The sequence below is a fragment of the Colias eurytheme genome, chromosome 13 (assembly GCF_061535395.1).
Source record: "Colias eurytheme isolate Ceu_HAF_F1 chromosome 13, ilColEury1 Martin Lab GWU primary, whole genome shotgun sequence".
NCBI classification, from domain to species: Eukaryota; Metazoa; Arthropoda; class Insecta; order Lepidoptera; family Pieridae; genus Colias; species Colias eurytheme.
The window spans coordinates 8,430,611-8,456,580 of record NC_142992.1 but is presented as its reverse complement, the minus strand read 5'-3'; the positions used below and the strand labels follow the sequence as shown (position 1 = coordinate 8,456,580).

General features: G+C 37.7%; 1 protein-coding gene across 4 annotated transcripts; it reads left to right on the top strand.

Moving 5' to 3' along the window:
* Positions 1–195: 195 nt before the first annotated feature.
* On the top strand, positions 196–21,092 carry aay (phosphoserine phosphatase). 4 transcript variants are annotated; one of them, XM_090108606.1, is made up of 6 exons: positions 196–353; positions 9,665–9,865; positions 12,388–12,522; positions 13,675–13,820; positions 18,559–18,720; positions 19,592–21,092. In XM_090108606.1, the coding sequence occupies exons 2-6, from the start codon at positions 9,726–9,728 to the stop codon at positions 19,696–19,698; spliced, it is 690 nt and encodes a 229-aa protein (XP_089964732.1). In that variant the 5' UTR covers positions 196–353; positions 9,665–9,725; the 3' UTR covers positions 19,699–21,092. The 4 variants fall into 4 exon arrangements, with proteins under 4 accessions (XP_089964732.1, XP_089964734.1, XP_089964731.1 ...); XM_090108608.1 differs by lacking the exon at positions 196–353 and adding an exon at positions 450–569; XM_090108605.1 differs by lacking the exon at positions 196–353 and adding an exon at positions 8,563–8,916.
* The last annotated feature ends 4,878 nt before the right edge of the window (positions 21,093–25,970 follow it).

Below are 25,970 nucleotides of genomic sequence, written 5' to 3'. Positions count from 1 at the left end.
AACCAGAAAATCTGTATCTAACCTTAGTAATTCTTGGAATTACCCATAAAACAAAAAAAATTATGCTGAATAAATCTTTTAAAAAAAGTGCTATCATAGAATATACTGTTTTTAGACGAATTTTCTAACAGGCATTTTGAGACTTGAGAGTTGAGACTGAGAGTGACATTTTGATCCATTGATAAAAATTACAGCTGATTGTTGTTTTGTTTGTTTATAATAATATTACTAAAATCAATTCTATTCAAATTTAATTTAACAGAAAACACATATACAGTTATCCTTCTCCACAAAAGTAAAGACTCAAGAGCATGGTGCCGTTAATGTAAGAGATTTTCTTATTCGGTTTACAGGTAAGTTGTTTTGTACAATTCGTTAGCAAGGTTAACTGGAACAGACAATTTAATTAATTCCAATTTCTATTTGTCATGAATCAGCAATAGTTAAATAGTGTTTCACAATTGTTGGCAACTTATTAACTGTTATAAAACATCCCGCTAATAGTACTCGCGTCAACTTTCTGTTTAATAAAAAAAGTTGTTCTAATACTGGGATTGCATATTTTGCAAGTAAGTTATTATATCATTTACAAATATGTTACTTTCAGTTAATTATTTAATACATTTTAATTATATTTAACAGTTTAACAAAATATTTTGACATTGAAAATTGTTACTACATATAAAGTTATTCCACACTACTGACATGTTACTTGTTACTATACAATTATTATATTAGCGTATTCATCCACAAAATATCTTTATTAACAATAAAGTACTATAGAAATTTATCAGCCTCAGTCTGGTTCAAACTGGAAGGAATGAATGTTGGCTGTTTGATAACCAGCCTATTGATTACTGCTGTTTTGTGATGAACTACTAACAGAGTACTAAATGAGATATTTTGTGAAGTAATTGTGCATATGAAGTAAAATTTTCTTCCTTATTAAAATCAATATGTTTATAATGTGGATGACAAAGTAGACTTTTGTCCCAGTAGAACCTGGTTGAAATATTTAGCACCTGAACAATAATAAATCATATTAACTATTATTAAAAATTATTGCAGTATTTTTAACTGGTGGTAAAATGTTATAAATTTTAAATGTTGTTAAGTATGTACTAAAACCTTGCAAAACTAGCAGACGGCAACTGTATATATTTCTTTCTGTTTATCGATTAAGCATAAAATAAATATAATAATATGTACATTATCAATAGAAAGCAGTTTACAGGCAAAACTACAGACATGCCAAATATGAACACATTCTATCATTAATTATGCTTTATATTTAGAGCCTGATCATAAGCGGCAACTTCTATTATTTAATAACAATAAACCCAAAATTTCCAGTCATGTCTACTATATTTATTTTAAGACAGTGATATGATTAACAGTATGATGAAAATGCAAATATACTAGTCCATGCATCATTAGCATGATCACCTCTTTTTTTTTTTTTTTTTTTTTTTTTAACGTTGGGAAATGCATTTACGCATCCCCCTCTGCGGTTTTCCTGCGTGAGGGGGTATGTGGGACTCGCGAAAGCCATACCCACTAAAACCCAACGGTGGCCACCGATCACCTTCGGCGGCAGGGGTTAACAGCCAGGCCTTGTACCCCCACCGCCTACGTGATGAATGCCGCAGCTTGGCGACTCGCCCGCGCCCATAAGGTGGCAATAGACGTCGGTATCATAAAATAGCGCCGCCCTATTGCCGGGCTATCCACCTCCTGTCGCAGGGGGGACCGGTTTACTTACAGCGAGCATAGCTACAATATGCTCGTTTCTACGTAAACCTCCCCCTGCGCTAGTTCGTCCAATGGTATTTTAGGGCTGATGCTGGGCATAAAGACGCCTGCGTCTGCCAGGTCTGCGTCGGCGCAGAGGATCCGCCGATGGGTCATTCTCCCGGGCCCTCTCTGCAACCTCCTTTGCTTTCATCACAGCCTCGCAAAAGGCCACGACCGACTTCCAATGAGTGTCCCCACTGACCATTATTTTTGCGAGACCCTGCAGGGTCAGCTCTTCCTCTCGCAGCAAGGCTTCAAGAGGCCTTCGCTCCACCGTCCAGGCCGGGCACTCGGCCAGTGTGTGTTGTGCCGTGTCCAGCTGGTCGCCGCAGTGATGGCAGGAGGGGGCCGGTTCCCGACCTATCCTGTGCAGGTAGCTGCCAAAGCATCCGTGGCCCGACAGGACCTGCACAAGCCGGTAGCTTAGCGACCCCCACCTTCTCTCTGCCCACTCTCTCAGCACAGGGCTGAGCGCGCTGAGAGTCCAGGCCCCTACGCAAGATGAATCGAGTTCCTGGCGCCATTTGTGGAACACTACGTCGCGAGCCTCTCGCTTCCAACCTTCGAGCGTTTCGGTAGGCAGCTCTTCCTCCCTCTCTCTTGCTTCCGCTCTGCGCCAATAGACTTCCGCCAGGGCGGCCGCTTCGAGGTGCCAGGGTGCAGTACCCGCTATGACGCAAACCGCATCGTAAGATACGGTGCGATACGCCCTTGCGACCCTGATAGCTATAACCCGCTGCGACCGCCTTAGCACAATCGTGTTGCGCGTTAATAGCTTGTCGGCCCATATAGGGCATCCATACAGCGCCTGTGAGCGCACAACATTGGCAAAGAGTTTACGACATGCCCCGCTTGGTCCTCCAATGTTCGGCATGATACGGCTAAGAGCTGCTGCCGTGGTGGTAAGCTTCACAGCCAGTGTCGAGAAGTGGGCTTGGAATGTCCATCGCGGATCGAGCACCAGACCGAGGTATTTCAGTCTGGACCCGATTCGGATGGGCACTCCACTAACCACGATTGCTTCTTCTGTTGGTGGTGCTCTGCGATGGCCGTGAAAGCATATAGCCTCCGATTTGTCGAGGGCTACTTTAAGCCCGAGGTTCTTAATTCTGTTAACCACCTGTGCCACTCCAGCCGTGGCTCGGAGTCGCGCCTCTCTAAAGTCACGGCCCGTGGACACCACTAGAGTGTCATCGGCGTAGCAGATGGCGCTTACTCCTTGCGGCAGCCGTCCTTGCAGCACGTGATTGTACCCGATGTTCCACAGAAGAGGCCCCAGAACAGAACCCTGTGGAACACCGCGCGCAACCCTATGCCTACCCGTCAAGCCGTCTTGTTTTGGGAAGATAATTTGACGCTCTCGAAGATACGAAGAGATGATACGGTGAAGGTACTCCGGCACACGGTGTCGGGTCAGGCCATCTAAGATTTTGTCCCAAGGAAGGGTGTTAAATGCATTGGAAATATCCAAGGATATTGCCAGTGCTACCCCACCTTGGGAAACGCATCCTTCCGAAATGTCACGCAGGCGAGCTATGGCATCAACCGTTGAACGTCCTCGCCTAAAACCATACTGGGCATCGTCGAGATCTGGTCCTATCCGTGCTAGATGATTTTGTATGCGGCTGGAGATAACACGTTCAAACAGCTTACCAGCTTCATCGAGTAGGACGATCGGCCTATACGCTGATGGCGAGTCGGCCGGTTTGCCACTCTTTCTTAATAGTACGAGGCGTCCCACCTTCCAGCGATCTGGGAACCTCCCGCTCTTGAAGCATTCGGTTAGTAGCTCACAGAATCGCTGGTCAAGTCCATATGAGAGGGCAAGGGACCACACTCGGCCATGCACGCCATCGGGGCCCGGGGAAGTGGTTTTCCTTTTCAGGCGGTCTACCGCCACCTTCAGTTCCGCTAAGGTCACGTCCGGGATCGTTTCCTCGCAGGCTATTTCCTCCTGATCGTCACGCCCAAGTCGGTCCACAGAATTGGTTGTATTACGGCTCGGAAATAAAGTAGTTACTACTTTTTTGAGCAGTGCTGGCTCTAATCTTGCTGTAATCGGAGGGGCCCAAGGACGCAGCTTGTTCATAACGAGCATGTAAGGGCGCCCCCAGGGATCCAGGTTAAGTGTGTTGAGTAATTCAGCCCAGGCTCTTTCTTTTGCGGCTGCGATAGCGTCTCTTAGAGCTTTTTTGGCATTCTGATACAGGATGTAGCGTTCAGCCTCTTCCACGATGGAGTAGTCTGCACGCCTCCTTCTTCGTCTGTATTTGGTGTATTGGCGTCTAGCAATAACGCAGGCTGATCGGAGCCGCGCAAGATCCGCTGACCACCAGTATACCCTATTCCGTGGGAGAGATCTTTTTACCCTCGTCATTGCGGTATTTGATATTTCGGCCATTGTCTCGCCAAACCATTCCGCCTCGGCATCCACGTTTATGGCGTCAGGTTTCGGGCACCAAGATTTGATTAGGGACGCCAATTCTAAGAGGTGGCTATCCAGGCTCTTTAGGGACCATCTTGGGCATCTTTCCATAGGTGCAAGGCATATATTCCTCGCAGGTCCTGTCATCGGATGAACCTCGAAACTGATATACTTATGATCAGATAAGGTCTCAACCTCCGACAGGACCCGCCAGTTTCGGACCCGACCGGCGAGAGTGGGGCTCGCAAATGTCACGTCCACCACCGAGCCCCCCTGCATGCGCACGCATGTGTGTTCGGTGCCTAGGTTGAGTGGAACCAAATTCTGGGCTGCGAGCCATTCTAAGAGGACGTCTCCACGAGCATTTGATGCTGAAGAACCCCACGCTGCAGATTTTGCGTTAAGGTCTCCCGCAATGATGATTTGGTGAGGGTGGCCCCATTGAATCAAGGAGCATACTTCTCCCAGAAACGCTTCGAACTCAGGAAGCGTTTTATTCGGTGAGAAGTATACTCCGATTACAACCGTGTCTTCGAACCTAGCAGCTACGCAGCCGTGTCCCTTTGCCTGTGCACGAATTGGAGGTGATCCTTCCGCTTGCGTAACCACTATAGCAGCGAGCTCGTCGAGGTCTCCGATCCAGTTCTCTCGCCCATGGGGAACAACATAAGGTTCGGATAAAATTGCGATATGGATCGACCACTGTGCCAGGCTCTGGATCAGCAGATCCTGAGCCCTGGCACAGTGGTTGAGGTTTGATTGCAAAAAGCGTAATTCCATTTACACTTTGGCGGTTTCTGCTATCTCCATATCTGCTCCCCCTGCCTGGGGGCCCGCGTGTTTATTGGGCTTTCCTTTTGGCGCTTTGTCGGCTGAACAGCCACTGCCACCCAGGCGATGGTCTGCTTTCCGGCCTGCAGCCGTGCAGATAGTGCAGTTTGGCTTAGCAGTGCAGTTGGCAGCTTTGTGGTCAGGCTGCCCGCAGCGGTAGCAGAGCTGGCTGCGGTCACACTCCGCGGTGCAACGGTTAGCAACATGACCAACCTCGAGGCAGCGGAAGCAACGTAACTCCCGTGGTTTTTGAATCGTCACCCTCGCTGCAACCCATCCGACGAGAAAGCGTGCCTCAGTGATCTTTTTGGCCGCTGTTACAGGGCAGTTCACCCAAGCTGCGAACAATCCGGTTCTGTCCTGCTGCATTCGGCTCACCCTTATTTGTTCCGCTGCGCATTCTCCCTTTGCAGCTACGGCTTCCTTCAGGTCGTTCTCTGTGATAGAGGCGTCCAGACCTGACACGCGTAAGTCCGCCATTTTAACGGGCCTGGATACTTTTACGCCTCTGTCTTTGAATAGGGTCATCAGCCGGGCTGACAACAGATCGGCTTTGTCGCCACTACCGGGTCCAGAGACCTGGATTATAGTGGCTCCCGTGACCGCCTGACGGAATTTGACGCATTCAATTCCCGTATCTTTTAAGTTTATTTTCGATCTTGCCTCCTTTATAACCGCAGCGTAGGTTACACCGCTATCCCGGGCCTCTGTAGGGATCGTCAATACCACTGCTGCAGATCGCGGAGCCTTTAGCCTAGATTGTGTTGGCTTAGGTGGTTTAGACACCCTCTGCGGTTCTGTCGTGTGCTTACTGCGCTCAGTCTGTTGAACCTTATTCACCCTACCCTTCTTTCCCACAACTGACCAGACCTCGCCAGAAGAGATGGGTGTGGGTACCGCAGGAGACTCCGCGTCAGGATGCGAAGAAACCGCCGCCTCAGGAGGTACATGAAGGGCAGGTTCCACCACCTGCCCTTCATTTACTGCTCCTTTTTTCTTCTTCTGCTTCTTCTGTCCTTTCTTTTTCTCGTTCCCTTCTTTGGTTTCTGTCACGTCCCGAGTCTGTTTGGAGAGGGTCTTTGTTTTTCTTGGCCTTGGTCCCGTATCCTCTGAGGCCTCGGAGCAACTTTGCTGTCTGATGGCAGTAACCCGGCTTCCTATCCCATCCACTGCAATAGAGGGGCGCGGTCGCTGCAGAGAACTCGGTCGAGTCTCTAAGTTTCGGAGCCGTGCATCGATTAGTTCTCCCAGTTGACGTACCATCCTGGCCTCGAAGTCCTCTGACAGCTGCGGTGTCTCTGCAGCGGCAGCCGGGCCCCGATGCAGGAGAAGTCGCATTTCTCTCATATCGTTTTGAAGAATATCCAGTCGTATGCGCAACCTCTCATTTTCTGCACGGAGCGCCCTCGTTTCATCCGTAAGCGTTCTCAACGCAAGGGAATCGGTATCCTCCCTGATAGCCTTAGCGGCATTTCTCAGGTCCGCCACAAAGGTGGTCTTTAAGTGATTGGACACTTTGGCGATCTTTTCAACCGTTGCCAGGTGTGTCTCAATCCTCCTCCGTACATCTTCAGTCGATGTGTTCATGCTATTGGTAGGCATGGCAGCTGTCGAGCGTGTGAGCGCAGATTTTGGCTCCGGATCCACCGAAGTTGGTGAACTTGGTTCAACTTGTGCTTCGGTATTCTTCTCTACCCTATGCGCCTTGCGGTAGCCAGTTCTTGGTTTCCTTTCCGAAGGGATAGAAGTATCACTCGAACTTCCATCGTCTAACCGTGAGCGTTTTCGGCACCGCCAAAAACGTGTCTCCTTGTTCGGAGTGCACAGAGCCTCCCGGCGGACCAGGGGACTCATAGTAGCCCGAGAATTCATGCTTGCCACAGAGTTGGAAGAGTCCGACTCTGCGGCCGCTTCTGTTACATTAGTAACTGTAGTAGGTGTAGGAGTAGTGCCTATCGCGCGTTCCAACACAGAACTACATCTTCTATCTGCCGATTCTCTCAGCGTTCCTCCTTCTAATTCTAATCCTCCTTCTAATTTTTGGGGTTGGGGTTTCATAGTGTACTAGGTAAAAGTCCCACGAGCATGGGGGATATATGCGGTCCACCCGGGAGGTGCCCCCTGTTCCCGAGTAACCCTATTACACCCCGGAGGGCGGGCGGTATCCGGGGGTTGGCCACTTCGACTTGATCCACTCGCCAAGCCACCTGCCACCCAGGGAGGCAGGAATTCGGCGCCGTGCTTAGGCCCCGTGGGGCGCCCCAACGCCGAATTGGAGGGGTTTTTTCTGAGGTCACCTTCCTCTTGGGCCAGCCGATTAAGGCAAGCCCCCTGGTCTCTAACGTGCCGCTAGACATGACAACGTCACACGTTAGAGGTAACAGTTTGCCCGGCGGAGGGCAAAAGCCCCAATGCCCAGCAAGAGCCATCTTCCCGCTAGGCCCGCCGCGCCGCGGTTCACCAACCGCCATCCATCGCTGTATTTCAGCCGCTGGTCTCTAAGGACCCTCTTCAATAATGCCCATAGGCATTCCGTCAACCCGTGATCTTGTTCGGGCGCATTCATACAGACAAGCGGAAACAGTGGTTCACCACCACCTGCCTGCTGGCTGAGCCTACTCCAAGGCCGCATCCCGTATAGTTTTATGAAAAACGAATCGGGAGCGGCACGTGTGTATTCCATATTAGCTTCCCCAAGATGCTGGCTTGCAACCCAGGTACTGAGCCCCCCCGCCGCGACAAGGCTTGGAAAAGTGGGGGGGGCTTGGAAAAGTGGGGGGGTAGCAGTAGCATGATCACCTCTAAATGATAACCTTATAAAATGATAATAAATATAATTGAAGTGTTCAGAAAAAATATTGTACTGTTTGCCTGTTAACAATGTTATCATGAAAATCAACATTTTAATCAATAATAGTTATGAAGTAACATTAAAGATAACAAAATTTGTGATCTGTGAACAAAACACAAAATTTATGCAGCTGCAAACTATAGCATGACCTAGTAAACTTTGGTTCAAATATTTTAGTTTATTAGTATAGAAGCTCATTATCTTATAATAGATATACTACATACTGGTAATGGTGTAGGTACAAATTAAATTAACAGCTATTTTTGGAAATTATTTGATTATTATCAAATTTCTATGATACATGGTGTATTTTTTTTTAATGGATTGGAATATAATTTTTTATAAAATAGTATTTTTAGGCATGATAACTACATGTCCATTTCAAAATTTTGATTAATATCTTCTGTAAATAACATTGGTATTCCAACCGTTTAATGTCTTTATTTAAGTACCTACTATATTTTTTGCACATTTTTCATGCAAAAAGTGTAAGTTATGCCTATACCTGCTTATGAAATTTTAATGTAATTAAAAAATGGGTTTGTTTTTACAAAACAAGTTATTATCAGTCCCGTTAACGTCGTAAGATAAGGCGATTTTCGACCGACGCAAATGGCAAAATGAGCGTTTCAACAAACATTCCATATTCTTCTATCGCGAGTGAGCGAGACGACTGTCGAATCGTCGCCCCTACTTCAGTAATCACAGCGGTCTACACACGTCTTGTGGGCCAGATGACGCGTGACGTCATTCATAGTACGTAGCTCTCAGAGAAAAGTGTTGTAGCTCGCATCATCGCGTTATCTTGTAGGGGTTGGTAAATAAAAGGCGATAACGCGCACGGAGGACACTGTACTATATGATATCACACTCGACGGAGGCGTGTTCGTGACAGTTTCCGGTCAAGTGGGTTCCATTTATTAGTTTATTAGTATTGAAAGTTCACGCAAATCGTGCGGTTATATTGAATTTTCTTTTGTGATTATAAGAAGACAGTGAAAATGGCTTTGACCAGGTATTTTTTGATGAAAACAAATTTTTGCACGTACCTACTTATGCATGTTTAATACTTATAAACTTTTAATAACATTCTTTAAAATATTAAAAATTGTAAACAATGAAGAGAGGTAACTACTTATAGCGCCCGAAAAACTTTTTGTCCAAAAAGTACCGTGGTAGGGGAAGCTTGCTAATAATCGGGAGTATGATCGAGATTCAAGTGTATTTTTAATTATTATGGAATATCGGTCATGACTGTTATCAGTAAATATGTATGAAGTAATTTAGTTCATGGGCAAACAACATTTATTTACTTGATTTCCTTACTTGCAATTTGCGTAGTACAGCATGTTATTGAAAAAGGTACTACCTAGTTAAGGAAAATGGAAACTTGAATAGAAACCTTTGTATTAACTACGTCAACGTAAAATTTAAAAATATTTAACCACGACCATTTAACCGCATGCTTCATAAAACTATTATAAGTACAATAGACATTTAGTTTAATTCCTCATTATAACAATAGTGTTGTTAGCAGTTTGTTTTAATGCCAATTCAGTCTATTTAATACCGGTAAATTTAACCTAGCTTGTAATTTAAATAATTAAACAACTTAATTCATCGTTTAAAGAATAATTAAGTAGTTACTTAGTTTAATCACAGCTAGTCTATGTATATTTTTTTTGATATACTTACATTTCAAAGAAATGTGCAATACGCGACTCTACGTAAACTAACAATTTATTTATTTATTTTTTCTACAGTTTAAAAAACAATCTCCAATTCGCGACTCTAAAGACGCTATCGTTGGTTTCCATAAGCGTCATGTCGCCTCAACAGAGTGTTCAAGAGGTGTTCAGGACAGCTGACTGTGTCTGCTTCGATGTGGACTCCACGGTTATACGGGACGAGGGGATCGATGAGCTTGCAAATTTCTGCGGCAAAGGAGACGAGGTGAAAAGGCTGTAAGTACATACGATTATTGAACAGCCTGTATAGTATACCTATTTTAGGGTGTGTCGTTGTTGTTGATTTTATGTCCGATTATTGAACACGCCGTTTATAGTTTAAGGTGTGTCATTCTTGTTGATTTTATGAAGCAGAAATTGTTGAGTGCTGTTCAAATATTAAATAATTTAGTTAGATATAAAAAATACATTGCATAGGTACCATAAAGTAGGAACGAGCACGATACTATACAATAAAAATTCAAATAAAAATCGAAAGTAAACATGATACGAAAAATGTTATAAATTCTAATAATAAAAGGTATGGCAGTAATTCAATGAAAATAAAAGCTTGAAGTTGAAGTGTCTAAAGATTTATTATAATGAAATTAGTATAATTAGATCCAGACTGGCTTTTTAATAAAGCTATATTAACAACTATATTAACAACTAGGTAGGTAGTAGGTACCTACCTATTCATTGAATTTGGATTTTTGATTTGAATGAGTTCATAAGTAAAATATTTCATCATCATTCACTTTTTGACTTTCGTTTAACTCGGTAAAAATTTTTTTGGCTTTCTACTTAATAGTAAAATATTTTTTAGTCGACAGTAGTTTTTGAGTAAAATTTTTACAAAAAATCCTCTCTATAATAGGTAGATTGATTACAAATAGCAGAATATTATGTAATATATTTTGTGAATAGATAGTAATTTGCTTAGTAACAAAATAAAAGATGATAGATACAATTTCTAAATATAATCTTGGTAATAAAATAATAATCTATAAGATTGATAAGGACGAAATCCTGACTTGTTTTTCCGTTTGTAATGCGCATAATTTTATCGAGGCTGTGTGATATCTTTCAAAACAAGCCTTTGGTAAATTCCGCCCGATTAATTAAAAGTTATTTTTATTTGATACGTCAACAAGCTCGGTCAACAGCCACATCAGGAATGATGCAAATATCAATTATTATCCGGTTCAATTAAAAAGTTGGAGACGTGTGTATTTTTAAAAGTACATAGTAGGTAGTAGTCAATGGTAGTAGTAATTATTCAAAAATCTGTGGTAGTAGGTACTATCCGAATACAAGGAAAACAACAAGCATTGAGCCTGTCTTGAAGTTATGGTTATTATTTATTTATGATAAAATATGTTTTGGGTTCATGTTTTTAAATCAGTTGCCCATTGTAATTGTTTTCATAACATTTCAATATATCGCATAAACACTTTTACGCACTCGTGTCACAGATTGTATTGATTTTAATAAATAATATGATAATATCTAATAAATTGTTTATAATTTACACACGATCACCTTGAACTGCCTCAAAGCAAATATGGTTAAAATATCCGCAGACTTGTTTTTTAGTAGACCCAATAATTTAAAAGTCATCGCCCTTAAACAACCGGCTTAAATTCGGCAAAAATCTGGTCCTGACCATCCTGAAGGTGACTTGTGAAGGGACAAGAAACTGGCAGACTTATTTAGGAAAGCGTTTTCGATACCAGAATGTAAAATAAATATCGATTTGATTGACCGCAATAATCACCTGCCCTAATAGTACCTAATATGCAATTTTGCAAAAACCCTATAGAATAAATTTAGTTTTATATTTTGTTTTATAGCTTCTTGTACTGCTTCTTTATTACTTACCTATATCCGATAACGTTCATTGTTAATAGTAATAGCATTCGACAAATGTTTCAGTTGAATTACAAAATCAAAAACTATCTTATCATAACAAACATAGCAACCTTTGTAATCAATATAAGGCCCTGCGCAGACGGCACACTTTTTGTGCGATCGAGTCTGCGGCGCACAAAAAGTCTGCATGGCGCGCAAAAAGTCGGTCGCGGATTTTTCACAGACTCAACGCACACGACGCACATCTTCGATCATTTTGTCGGCAGAGCTGTAGGGACGTAGACGCTATGGAAATCGTGCAGAGATCGCGAAGTATTATTTTGTACATGAAGTACAGAAAAAGAAAAAGAAATAGAGAATTTTGGGTACATCCTATACTTTCGGAAAGATTACTGAAGGGACAGTTCCATAATAAACATTCAATTCTGAAACAACATCCGGCAAATTTTTTCAAATTTTATAAAATGATTGTTACTACATTCTACCTATACCTCTGGCGCCATGATAATAGATCGCGTGCGTTACGTCCACCCCTAGCAAATGCAGATTGCCGACCAAATTGCCGACTAAAGTGTGCGCCGTCTGCGTTAGCGCGCGTTGAAGCAAACGTTCAATTCTTTTCACACACTTTTTGTGCGGAGCGGCGCGCCGCGGCGCGGTGCGGTCTGCCCGAATTACACGGATTTTTTGTGCGCCGGACTTTTTGCGCGTCGTGTGCGTTACTGCATATAATTTCATAGGTTCTATTTTCACAGACTAAAAAGTGCGTCACGGATAGTCTGTCGTCTGCGCAGGGCCTAACAACGTAATTTGAAGTCCAAAAATAAAAGTACATACTTTTATATAGAGTTCTTATCCGTGCTAAAATGTATTCTTTATTTTTACAGAACTGCTGAAGCCATGGGCGGTAACATGACCTTCCAGGAGGCACTTAAGAAGAGGCTAGACATTATCAGACCTACTGTCAGTCAAATTAGACAATACCTAGAAGAATTCCCTATTCGACTAACACCAGGGATCACGTAAGTTTTTTGGATATTTTACATTTCCTTCCTATTTAATTTACAGGTGGCAATAATGTTTTGAAAACACCAGTATAGAAAGAAGAATACAATATAAAAGCACCTCATAGGTATATTATAATAAACATAATAATCTACATATTACATTCTTAAAATAGTACTAACTAGTTAACTACTAACAAATCCACATAAATTGTGTAAAATATATATGTATTCTGAAAAACACTTCAAAAGAAAGAGCATTACTTGCACGTGCGTCTACAATTCAACATACATGTGTGGTTTCATGATAAAATACCCATTAAAATAACGAATTGAGACATAATACAAACTGACTGATACATTACATAAATACATGACACATGAAACTATCCAGTTATTACCACTTTAGGTGACTTTATCACCGCGACCCGACCCCGTCTGACTCAATAGTGTAAATATTTAATTCATTACAGCATTGATTGCCAAATTTCTCCATTAATAACGAAAACAATGATATCTTAAATTATAACATACATTTCCATACGATTTCATAGCTTTTCATTGAGTAAAGACGATTAATTTAACATAGGAAAGCCTTTCATTCATGTTGTAATATTTATAAATAGAATTATAGATAACGTGGCATAGAGATACATGTTGATAATAAATATGGTATTAATTTTAAATTACTCGACTGCTCAGTTTCAAGGTTATACAAGAAGAAATCCCCTTTCTTAGCAAGCAAAATAATGAATTATTTAATAATCTGTGTGCGCGTGAAAAGTATTTAATGAGTTTCCTTTACCATTCCTGCCAAAATCACTACGAAATAAAAAATTCGCCCGGCCTAGCTTGATAAAAATATGCGAAAATTTCGGTAATAAGACAAAAAGCAAGAAGCCCAGTTGTTAAGAATCCTGTGAAGTAATTCCGAATATCTACAACACTGAGTTGGTTTAATAAGCGATACATTCACACAATAAGTTATAATGTACCAGAATTGTTCTAATGTAAAGAAAACAAACATCTAAAGAAGAATTTATAATCGGTACAATTTGAGTGGTGAATGTCCCGCAATATACCTCGTCTTCTTTTAATTCCAATCATTAACTTTCACCTTTATACCCTCCAAATTTCTTACTTATTATAAACAAGATTTTTTTTTTGCAGAGAATTAGTAAAGTTATTACAAGAAAGAGGTGTGGTGGTCTACCTCGTGTCCGGAGGTTTCAGAAGTCTAATAGAACCAGTTGCTGACAAACTCTCTATACCAAGGAGCAATGTATATGCTAATAGATTGAAGTTTTTCTTCAATGGTGAGTTATTTGACCTTATTGTGTAATAACCTCAACCTTATAGATTTGTTATTGTTTTCTTGTCTTTGATTAAGATAGTGAAAGAATTGATATTTATAATGGTGAAGGTGATAATTGTATTCTGATAGAGATATAAAAGTGTTAAAGATAATTGCGTTATTGTTTTGTTTAAGACTAGTTTTTAGTTAGGTTTTGAGTCTGCTTTAGCAGCTAATTAAGTAATGAGCATGTAGGAATTTTTTTAACGATACTTTAGTTGCTCTTTAAACAAGTCCATTGGTCTGGATTGTACCATTTTATTGTCAAAAGGGCTATCAGGCAAGTAATAAAACTGGGCCTATTAATATTTAATATAGCTGAGAAGTGACAAATAAACCTTTAATATAAGACTAACACTTCGTAGATATTCGATCTCGTAGATCGTCTTGCAAAATTCTTTTTCCAAATGGGTGAATTTGCCAAAAATAAAGATTTGGAGCAAAGGATGTACACATCATATAAAATACACTTTAACCCGACACACTAACATATCGAAACGGATAAATATCATAATATATCAGCGTGTGTTGAACCACGCTGGGTCACTGATAACTCTGGGGACTTGTGATTAGGGCATGCAGAACCGGATCCGGTTCCAAGTTTTTGAAACCCGGTTCCAAATCGAGCTCAGAACCGGGTAGAACCGGGTTACCCGGTTCTTTTATAATACTTCGGAAAAAATACGAAATTAAACAAAAGTAACTGTAAAAGTACCTGATAGGCCTTTATTTTACGCGGCTTGTGTCTTATTTTATTAAATTAATAAAGAAACAAAATTTCAATACTTCTCTTTATTTATCAGTCTTATAAAAGTTACCTTGGCCCTTAGTCAAACGTCAGTATCGCCGAGGAATAGAAATTGCTAACGCTAATTATTGACATAAGCATTAAGCTCATGATATTTTGGTAATGGTTCGGTCACACTACCAACGACGATGACGACCACGACCAAAATTCAAATCTTGCCAAAATTTATTCAAAATAAAATATTTAAATCTCCCGTCATTACGGTACTCGGAAAAAAATTAATTCGAGGTCAATTAATAAATAAATAGTTTTTTTGCGATTTTCGCCGAGACGGTAAGTTTATCATACAATCACCTGGAACCAAAATTGTACATCATAAAATTATCTATAAAAAAGGTTAAATACATTTTTTTCTAGGAGCTACCGTTTCTACGAAAAACCTATTTTTTTATCCATTGCTCTCGAAAAAATTTTTTTAATTGTGTTTTGTACAATTTATTTAATTTCGACTGGATGAAAATTTTGTTCGTGGTCGTCGTCGTCGTTGGTAGTGTGACCGAATCCTTAGGCAAAACATCATACGCTTATGTCAATTTGTATCGATAGCGTATTCTATCCCTTAGCGTTTTGACGGTTGTCTCGGCGCTCTTGTTATCATAATATCACATAAAAACATGAAAAGTACCCAGCTGTAGGTTTTGAGTCCCATGCGAATGTCGAAATTTTCGAAAATTTTCAGCATTTACGGCTGTATCTTTTGATGCGTTGGCTTGTGAGTTCGACTTTTTCACATAAAAGGGACCGAAGACTTGAGTATTCGATATAAATTTCAGCTTGATACCAAAAACAAAAACATGACTGGATCATTAAATATGAATCAGTAAAATTAACAGCTTTTCAAATTCACGAGAAATCTTATAAAAATATATCTGTAGCCTAATTTTTGTCATTTTTGAAGCCTAATTTTTTTTTGGTAATACAACCGTAGGAAACTTATAGCATCTAAGGTTAGACAACCAATCGGAGCCACGTCTGACGTTGCCAGATACAATAAATTTGTTAAAATAATGCAGCAAAATATAAATAATACTTTATATTTTAATATTTTGGTCGGAACCGGGAGAACCGGGTTTCATACTATTCAGACCCGGTTCTCAAGATCATCAAAAAACCCGGGTTTACCCGGGTTTTTCGGAACCGGGTAAACCCGGGTGCATGCCCTACTTGTGATGCACCGTTATCGTGAAAAAATGACCTGGGATGGGTAGTTCTCGGAATTTGGCCGTGTTATAGATGGAATAATATATCCAAAAACACAAAACTCTAGGTGATTTTCTGAATTATTTTGTCTGTGGCCTTGTTTAAACGGTGGGTATTATAGCTGCAATAATATGTCTTATAATGCAATATTCTATAGTCTAGATTCTTTTCTGAATAGGCTTATCTGTGCGGAGGATATAGCTAAAAAATAATGCCTATTAGACTAAGCAGTTATGTAGCTTTCTTTTCTTTCTACGGTTGGGTTTAAAATCAGTTAAGTAGCTCCTGAGATGTGTCCAGTGTTCAGTTTTTTATGATGCAAAATCAGTGTATTGGCATTTATAAAGCCAATACACTGATTTAAAAGGCTGTTTAGTTATAATGTCAAATATCTTTGTAGAATTAGGAGGCAAAGTAAATAAGGTTTATGTAGGTAGATATTAGGGGAAAACACACTTCGTATTAAATAACTTTACACGTTTAATATCTTAGTTACTTTGTGAAAAAGTCCCTCTTGAGGAAAACATCTGCTTTCCTACAATTTATAAGGAAAATATTCAGTAAATATAAGGTACTTTACCTTTAATTTTGCATTAAATAATAATATTTTCCTCTTAAATCCCATTTCGTTTATTAATTAAATTATTGCACAAATTATTGCGGAAAGGTTTTTGAATTGTCGATGTAAGAAATTTTGTACGCTATAGGCAAGCTCATTATTACTCATATGAACGTAACAGAAACAAACACCCCACGAAAGTATATAACTATAAATAGTAAATACTTGTTAATTATAGTAAAAACAAACAACTGCTTATCATTGGCATATTATTTAATGATTAAATATCGTCAGACCCCCACTGGGCGTGTTGACATTGCATGATGTAAATTATATCAAAATTATCCTACGACGGAATGTTATTATCTAATATACATTAAGGTTTAAAATAGCATTGAAATACGATTTATTATTATTTTTTTACATAACTTTGTGACAAGTAAAGTCACAGATACATTTTTACAAATACTGCATCTACATTTTAGGTTTAGTTCCTGAAAGTAATTAAAGTTGATAATCAAATTTGAACCTTATTCTTTAATTTATATGGTAGTGTTTCTACTCATAGCACACTTATGCATATACATTAGTTCCCGAAAGTGCCTACTTTACGTTTATTATCATATTTGAACCTTATTCTCTTACCCATAAAGTAGAAATTGGACTGTTTTAGGCATGAGTAGCAATTGTTTCAATACAATATAATTGTTTTGTTTTGCACGTGACGGACGCGTGGGGTAGGGGGCGTTTTCTGCTATTATCGCATGTGCTGACGTATTTCTCTGGTATTATTATATTAATATCCAGTGACTTCCAGATTTAGTTAGAAGTTTTGGAATGATCTTATTCTTCCTTTATTAGGTACTTTCGTTTTCGGTTAATATATACTTGCTTAGTTATGCGAAAGCTAGGACAATAATATTAAGGACAGATTCAGGTGGTGTTCATCTATCTGTATACTAGTTTTCAGAAGAATAGGTTCAGTAGTTTTTATGTAAAGGAGCAATAATAAAACCTTGTATGGATAGGGTATCAGTTGAATAACATAAATATCATGCCATGTTATTTGCTATTTTGCAAATTAATGTAATCTATAAGGTAATAATAATTCTTAGGTAATCGTATTAGTCAGAAATATGTTTATGATTAGATAAAACACATGATAAAGAATTAGAATATTTATTATAATATACTAGAGGTCCGCCCCGGCTTCGCCTTTCGCCATGTCCTTTCTCGGGTAACAAAATACATATCTCCATACCCATGCAAATTGGTTCAGTAGTTTAGGCGTGATTGAGTAACAGACAGACAGACAGAGTTACTTTCGCATTTATAATATTAGTATGGATTAGAATTGTATATAGTTCAGATTGTAAGCCTTCTTGAGTTTTATATTTGCAGTGTTTTTATTGTAAGTAAAAATAAGAGGACTCTTCTATTTAAACAATCTTTACTTTCTAAGAGACAAGAGCAACTTTGAACTACATATTTTTAAACGTTCTCAAGTCATTATTTCCATATCAGAACAATCAAGAACTAATCGGAAAATAATAATACTTTGCCATTGTTATTTTGACCTCGACTGTACTAGGTCTTAAATTATATCACGAACAACTGAACATCAATAGTTTTCAAGTACTTCAATTGATCACAAATAGTCTAGATACACATATATTGTAATAAATCGGTCACACCGCAAGTGTTGTTTGTGACGTCATCATGATAAGGAAAGTGGTATCAATAAACATGGTATGGTTCCTATTAATAAATCAGTTTCTATGTCAACTATGAGGGTAGAAATTATGTAAACATGTAGGTAGATTAATAATAAGGGCATTATTTTCATAAAATTGGTGGGTAGATACTGAACACTAATTCAACTGTTTCAAGTAGTATAAAACAGGATTCGACTAGTGTCGAAAATATAATATTAACAAAAAATAATATGTAGTTGTTATGGATGGTATATGTTGAATTAAACACAATTATGTAATTCAAGATATTTAGTTTATTATCTTAAAAGAAAAAACTTGAATTTAACTTCAAAAAGAAAAGTATCTTAGGTTTTTCCCCCTAAATACGATTTATGTAATTCCTGTCATGGCTTTTATTAAATTAATTTCATCTTTCCAGGTGAATACGCAGGTTTCGACGAGAACGAGCCCACCTCCCGGTCGGGTGGTAAGCCACTGGTGATCAGAAGACTGAAGGAACAGCACGGTTATCAGCGACTGGTGATGATTGGTGATGGGGCAACTGATGCGGAGGCTTGCCCGCCTGCTGATGCTTTTATTGGTAAGTTATAGTTAATAATTAAAATTGCATTTAAGTAATATATAATAGGCTTTTCTTATAGATTTGACGTAATCTATGCAAGACGTCTTCTGAAATATCTGTATAAATGCCTATGGGCTGTGGAATCATTTACCACCTGGTGAGACACATGCTCGTTTGCCTATTCTTACATAAAAAAAGTTGAATTGAGTTGGTATAATTATTATAGTTTATTTTATACAATGAGTATCGAGTAAGTGAGAGATTCTAGGTTTGATGCTAGTGGTTATTCAAAAAGTGATCTGGCGATGCACAAATTTTTAACCGTATTGACTTAAAGAGTGCTCTTAAACTATACTGAGCTCAAGTTCACACATTGAACACTATATTAATCCAATCCTACCTACAGAAAAACAAAGATCATTTCTATTCATTAAAAGTGTTAAGGTATTTTCACCTTTAAATTATAGGTAGGAGGTTATAGGTACTTGTTAACTGATTTAACAGAAATAAAGTTATAAAATAAAGAATAGAAAAAATTCGATCACGAGGCGGGACTCGAACCCGGGTGGCCGAGTTGGTCAGGCATCCGCCCAAAAAAGGCCCTGAACAAAAAAGGACGTGTTCCATCGTCACAATATTGTATTCACTGAAAAGTGTTTCATATTGGTTGAGATGGTTGTTAATCATCTCAATAGATACATAAAACTGAAAGAATAGAATAAATTCGATTGCTCTGGCGAGTCACGAGTGGCTGAGTTCGAGTCCCGCCTCGTGATCGAATTTTATCTATTCTTTATAAATTTATAGAAATAAAGTTCCACACATGTGGTGAATTAAAGTCTGGCTTACCGTAAATAATATTATTCTTTATTGTTTTATCAATTTCCAGGTTTCGGCGGCAACGTAGTAAGAGAGGAAGTTAAGAAGAGATCGCCCTGGTACGTTACCAGCTTCCAGGAACTCATTGACTCTCTTTTGGTACAAACCATACAATAGTTTAAAAACAAATTATTTCATTATGAATGAAACTTTAATTTTTGTGTGTGAATTGTGATGAAAGATTTTGTACCTGGATATTGAAGTAATTCAGTTATTTTTCAAATATGAATAAATATGTGTTTTAAGGTTATGTGACAGAGAAGGAGATATAAAAAATGTTCTATCTCTGTTACACAGCTCTAATACTACTGCGTACTAAATAATAGTAGCAAAGATATGTCATAGTAATACTGTAATTGTAGATGTTCAAAACATTTGGTTTTTTGATTTTGTATAACCAAGGAATACCATTAATTAATATTGCCATCTCTCTCTATCTCAAAGAAATAGTGAATGATTGGATAGTGACGTAAAAATTATTCTAGATTTTAAATATATAATTTATACTTCATTATTTTTTGAAGAGATTTTTTGCTCGAGCGGGGATGACTTTAAATAGGCTTTCTCGCTCTAGCAAAGAACAATTTTGGGTGTTGGAAAGAGACAAAATTAATAAGTATATTTTTATTAAGATGGCATTTGGCCAATATAAATTAATTTTCCTGAAATGTTTTGATATTTTCAGTATCATACTCTTTATCTGTTATATTAAAAAATAGTAATGCATGATTTTTATTTCAAAATTTATGATATAATAATATAAGGAAAATTGAAATATAACGTGATAGAGGATTTGGTCGAAAGAAGCTGTGGGTGATTGCTAGTATTTATTTTGTATTATTGTTAATATAGTTGTAATTAAGTTAATTGCTCTGAACAATTGAAACCTCTAAGTATAATAAGTTAACGTTTTTGAGAATAATTTCATAAATGGAAATGCTATATAGTTTTATAATTATATATTTCGATGATAGCATATTTTTATACAAAGGTTTTATTATAGAGTTGTTAAAATATATGTAAAATAAATAATTCGTACAAATACTAGTTAATGATACTCGTAAATTTGTGATGTAGTTTTTCAGTAGTCTAGAAAATTCTAGAGAAATATTAGTTCAATGATAAAACATCACAATGTATTGTTGTTGTAACTAATAATAGAATATAATTAATAAACGAGCAAAATATTGAATATTTTTATAAAAGTATTTGTAACTGCCAGTTTTTTATTGCTTGAGCATTTAAATGTTATTGTACTGTGAGTACAAAATGTTTTCATTTTATCAGGACTTGGTTCTGTGCGGTTTGTGAAATGGTTATGTTATTCAATAATTTTATAGGTAGTTCAATTATATAACGTTATGCGTATTGAGAATATTATAGATTTAATTTTAATATGGATTAATGCGTATTTATGCTGTACGTCTATATAATTAAGGTCCAAATTACAATGTCAATTGTGGCTGTGTACTTCCTATTTTAAGAAATAAAGCCTTATTATTTGAAATATGTTTTGGTTTATTTTATTATTCTATGTTATTTATAATAATAGTCTTTCCCATATATTATATCCTATTATTGCTTATATCTTATCATACAAAAAAGAAAATTGATTGTGTATTGACTATTGATATCAACAAATTTATAGAAAAGAGAATGGATATGGATATACAATATACATAGTAATTTGGATTGCGATCTTGTCTACCTTATTTCATTCTATATAATAAAAATGAATCGCTTAGTGTTGGTAAGCGCAAAACTCGAGAACGGCTGAACCGATTTCCTTAATTCTTTTTTATAACATTCCTTGAAGTACGAGGATGGTTCTTATGGAGAGAAAACGTAAACAAGTACCACGGGCGAAGCCAGGGCGGACCGCTAGTGTTGAAATGCATGAAAGGGCCCAAAGTTTCACACGGCAATTATTATGATCAAATATTTCTGTCAAAATTCTTATTTACGTCGTAGAGGTACTTTGCTATTTTTTCAGGTAGGCATTTATCTTTTTATAAACGTTAATTTTAAATAAATAAAAAGATAATGATCATCTATTTTACTTTCAAAGAAACACTGAAAACGGTTTTTTTTAACCATTTGGATTTATTGTTTCACCTTTTCCAAGTTTTGCATCTTCATATCCCGTAAATGAGTCATAAATTTTAGAGCTAATTTATCAGGAATAGGCACAATACCATAGCGAGGAGCCCAATTAGACCTAGAAGGGAATTCTACATTAAAATATTTGTCATTTTGCCCTTCTGTCCTTTGATTTCGTAGTATATTTCTATCGTTTTCATTTCTCAGTAATCCATCGATATAGTCTACTCTCCTATAGTTCTTCAGTTTACATCTACCCCTGGAACATTCGGGTTTACTCGTTTCGTACAAGCTTAACTTTTTATCTTCAAAGAATGGGAATGTAGAAATTTCATAATCGAAATCTCTGTTTTTCACAGTAGGAAACAACGGCGTAGAGTATGTTGTTATTTGGTACGGTGCTGTTGTTCTTGTGGTTGTCATTTCAGTTGTTGTTTGCGTTGTTGTTGATCTCGTTGTTGTGGTTGTTGACGTTGTTGATGTAGTCGTAGTTTTTATGGTTGGGTTCGTTGCGCTCGTTGAATTAGGTGAGTTTTTAGATTGTATGGTGACGACTAGAGGTACTGGATACGGTACGAAGACTAAATTGGATTGCGGGTTGCAGTTGTCACAAATTGATACGCAGCAAGGTTTTAAATTGTCACAGTTTTTGCAGGAACATTTGCAGTTTCTGTATCTATCGTATTCATAGTTGGATTCTATAGAATACTCTGGCATTCTACCGCCGCCTCGTCTATACATTCGATTGTTTTGTCTGGGCTGACTCCATCTCCTGTAATCGTATTCACCGTAATACGGCCTCTGTGGCTGGTAGTAGGGCATGTATCCAGGTTGTGCATTATTTATAAACTGTGTACGTACTTTATAAACCCATAGACAGATATGAAGAGACGTAAGTATCTGAAACAATAGGATTTTTATAGCTACATTTTTGAACTACTTCAAATTATGAAAGAATAACAATCACACTCCTTAAATATAGCTTCAATTCTTTACGAATGGGTGGTTATAGTTCACGCATATTTCTTCAATTTTATTATAAATGTCTAACTTGTAATATACTGGCTGTTGCCAGCATCTTCGCCCGCATGCACAAAGGAAATTATTAAAAAGACAAAATCGCTGCAAATATGACAGAAAGACAAACGAACAATAAAGAAACACTCTTGGAAACACTACATATTTATTTATAATATTAGCAAGGAAGTAAGCATAAGGATCATACCGTTTTCATTACTTGGTCTGTTTTATTTTTTGTTACATTTTCTACGATTGGATTGTATTACTGTAAATAAAATAAAAACAAGTGTTGTTATCGCATTTGCCCTGCATGTTTATTGTTATTTCATTTCAGTTATAAAATGTTTTATAAGTCGTCAAAGGAAATATTGTGACTGAAAATTGATTAGGTATATTTAGTTTTATTCAGTTTTATATTTTACTAGAGGTCCGCCCTGGCTTCGCCCGTGGTACATATTTCGCAATAAAAGGTAGCCTATGTCCTTTCTCGGGTATCAAAATATCTCCATACCAAATTTCATGCAAATTGGTTCAGTAGTTTAGGCGTGACTGAGTAACAGACAGACAGACAGAGTTACTTTCGCATTTATAATATTAGTATGGATTATTGTTACGTCAAGATATTTCATTTGCTCCTAATGAATCTAGATTAGTTATGTTTGCTCCTAATAAAATTTAGGCGCGTTACTTTTCCTGATAATTTTTTTAGATACGCATATGTGCGAATACTTTTATTGATGGAAATATTGTATTTATTTTATTTAGGGAAAGTATAAGAAGTCGTTCCAAATGTGTTCAAATAAATAATATTAGTTTTGTAGTTGGAACATCACTTTTTTTATAGAATTGTATATTTCGATAAGGAGGTTTACCTACCTGTTTTTATCGTTAAGACGTACGAAAACCTTGCGAAATATAAGTTCGCCGTGATCACACCGCACCGTGATGTGACAGAATTCCTACTCGTAACCGATAACACGCTACAATATTTTTCTACGGCAAGTCGGTAAGGCGACGGCATTACATTGGTAGGCTACTACGCTCATAAACATATTTTTAATTATTTTGGCTATTAGATAGGTTTATTAGATAACATTCCAACGGAAGATCAGACCCATCTTATGTTAACAGCCAATCGTTATATACTGTTTCGGCACCACACTAAGAATCTACAAAGCTAGTGGTTTGTTACGGGCTGTTTACTATTCATTTTACTCTCATTGCACTTAACCACTACAATATATAAGCCTCCGCCCACTCATTTAGCACCCGCTGATAGAATGCAATACAATCAGGTTTTGATTGCCATCTGACCTTAGACAACCTTGGGGCCATTTAGCGGGCAGTTATCGCTCTGCTTATTAATAGAATCTAATTAAAACTTAACGAGAACCAGTTAACAAGTACATTCCGAGTGCTTTAAGCAGATAATTTAAATAGCAATTAAGAGTACCTAAAGTTTTCACTATCACTATTTGCCTTGTAGCATATTATGGTTTAATGGACCATAACTAAGGTATTAAAATTAATAATTGTGAACGCTATATACCAACATAACTAGATAATAAATTTCATCAAAGAATGGTCAGTGGATACTGTAGGTATACTAATGATATTACCTGCGTAGTGGTAGCGTTGATTGATGTGATGAACGAAGTTATTACCCACTTACTAATTACTATTCTATTACGTATAATACAAGGTACTTATTAGTTTTGAGTTGTTGAATTTTCAATTACAATAGCTATGCATCACTATTATATATTTCATAGAAGTAGTAACTAGTAAGGTCGTAAATGTTAATATACCGCCGACCGGGTGTCCCCGCGTTGGTAGACTAAGCTCAAAGGAGGTTATAGTTTTGCATACGCTGAGTACGTAAAAAATACTTAAAAAATTCCAGACGCATTTTTTTTTTCAAATAGATGAATTCTTAAAACTCTATGTGTACACCCCTAATAAGCAACCCGCCTTACTTTGCCACCCTCACGTGAGCTATCTTTTAAAATTATGTTTTCATAGACAAAATGCTCACATTAGCGAATCGTTATATTATATCGGCTGCGCGAAGTTAGAGAAGAAAACATGGATTTTAAGGAAAAATTTGCAAAAAATTTTTAACATAATTTTGTTGTTTAAGTATTTTTTACGTGATCAGTGTATGCAAAACTACAAATCCCTTTGCGCTTAGTATACCGATAGTGGGACACCCTGTATATTACAATACGAAAAGTGTACAATTCCCCTCTACGGATAACTGAATACGCCTACGAAATCGCAACGGGCGGCGGGCGCATCTATAACTATATTTCAGTCAAACACTAAATTTTAACACGTTCTACAAATTAAGAAAAAAAAGTGATTGGATTCACATCACAAGATTCTTAATTAGTATACATAGTGTAAAGGCTGCCGTTTATCATTTCATGAATCATTAATAAGGCAATATTAAATGGACATCAACTGGTTACAATATTCGCATTACATGACTGTAAATCTAATTCAGAGAATATAATATTAATGAAAAATATTATTTATAGATACAACTGCAGCCAGAGAGAAATAATCATTCAGTTAAAAACACTTTAATATAAAATTTAGTCCCTTACATTTAGCGTATCTACGTTATTTTCAAAACGTCCTTTTCAGGACTACCATGAGAGTACCATAAACATTTCACAAATCTACACGAGTATAAGAAAACAAATGTCTTATTAGCGGAAGCATAACGTTTCCAAGTCGGGTGAACCGTCGTGTCGAACTTTCAACTCTAAAAATACATATATCGTTGGTGACCCCGCACGACTCACGCGCAGTCGCGGAGTTTTCTGAAAGGTCAAACCACGCTCAACTGGCGTATTGTCTCTATAATTTATGCTGAATCGATTAGTTGCTGGATATCGTGATGACTTTATTCATTAGTGAAGTGTAGTGATGTGATTTGATGTGGTTGTCGATGTTTTGTTATCGATGGTTTAATGTTTTGGATTTGTCTAATTTATGGATTCGTAAGTAAATTCAAATCGATCAAATTAAAAAGAACATTTTCAGCCAAGAAGTTTGAAATATTAAGGAAAAACAAAAACTTTTGTTATTAGTAGTTTTAGTGAAATTACATTTACTAAATGAAACCATGAAACAACTACCTACTAAATACCAGCAACGTTTTCCATTAAAAATAATTTCTGTGATACAATTCGAGTATATTAATTTAACGATTCATATTCTAATATTTGATATAAGTATGTAAATAAAACATTCAACCCAAA

What these genes read in the sequence shown, in the direction of transcription:
- aay (XM_090108605.1), top strand. An exon ending in GGAGACGAGGTGAAAAGGCT is followed by an intron (nt 9,866 to 12,387) that starts GTAAGTACATAC and finishes TTATTTTTACAG; the next exon opens with AACTGCTGAAGCCATGGGCG. An exon ending in ATTGAAGTTTTTCTTCAATG is followed by an intron (nt 13,821 to 18,558) that starts GTGAGTTATTTG and finishes TCATCTTTCCAG; the next exon opens with GTGAATACGCAGGTTTCGAC.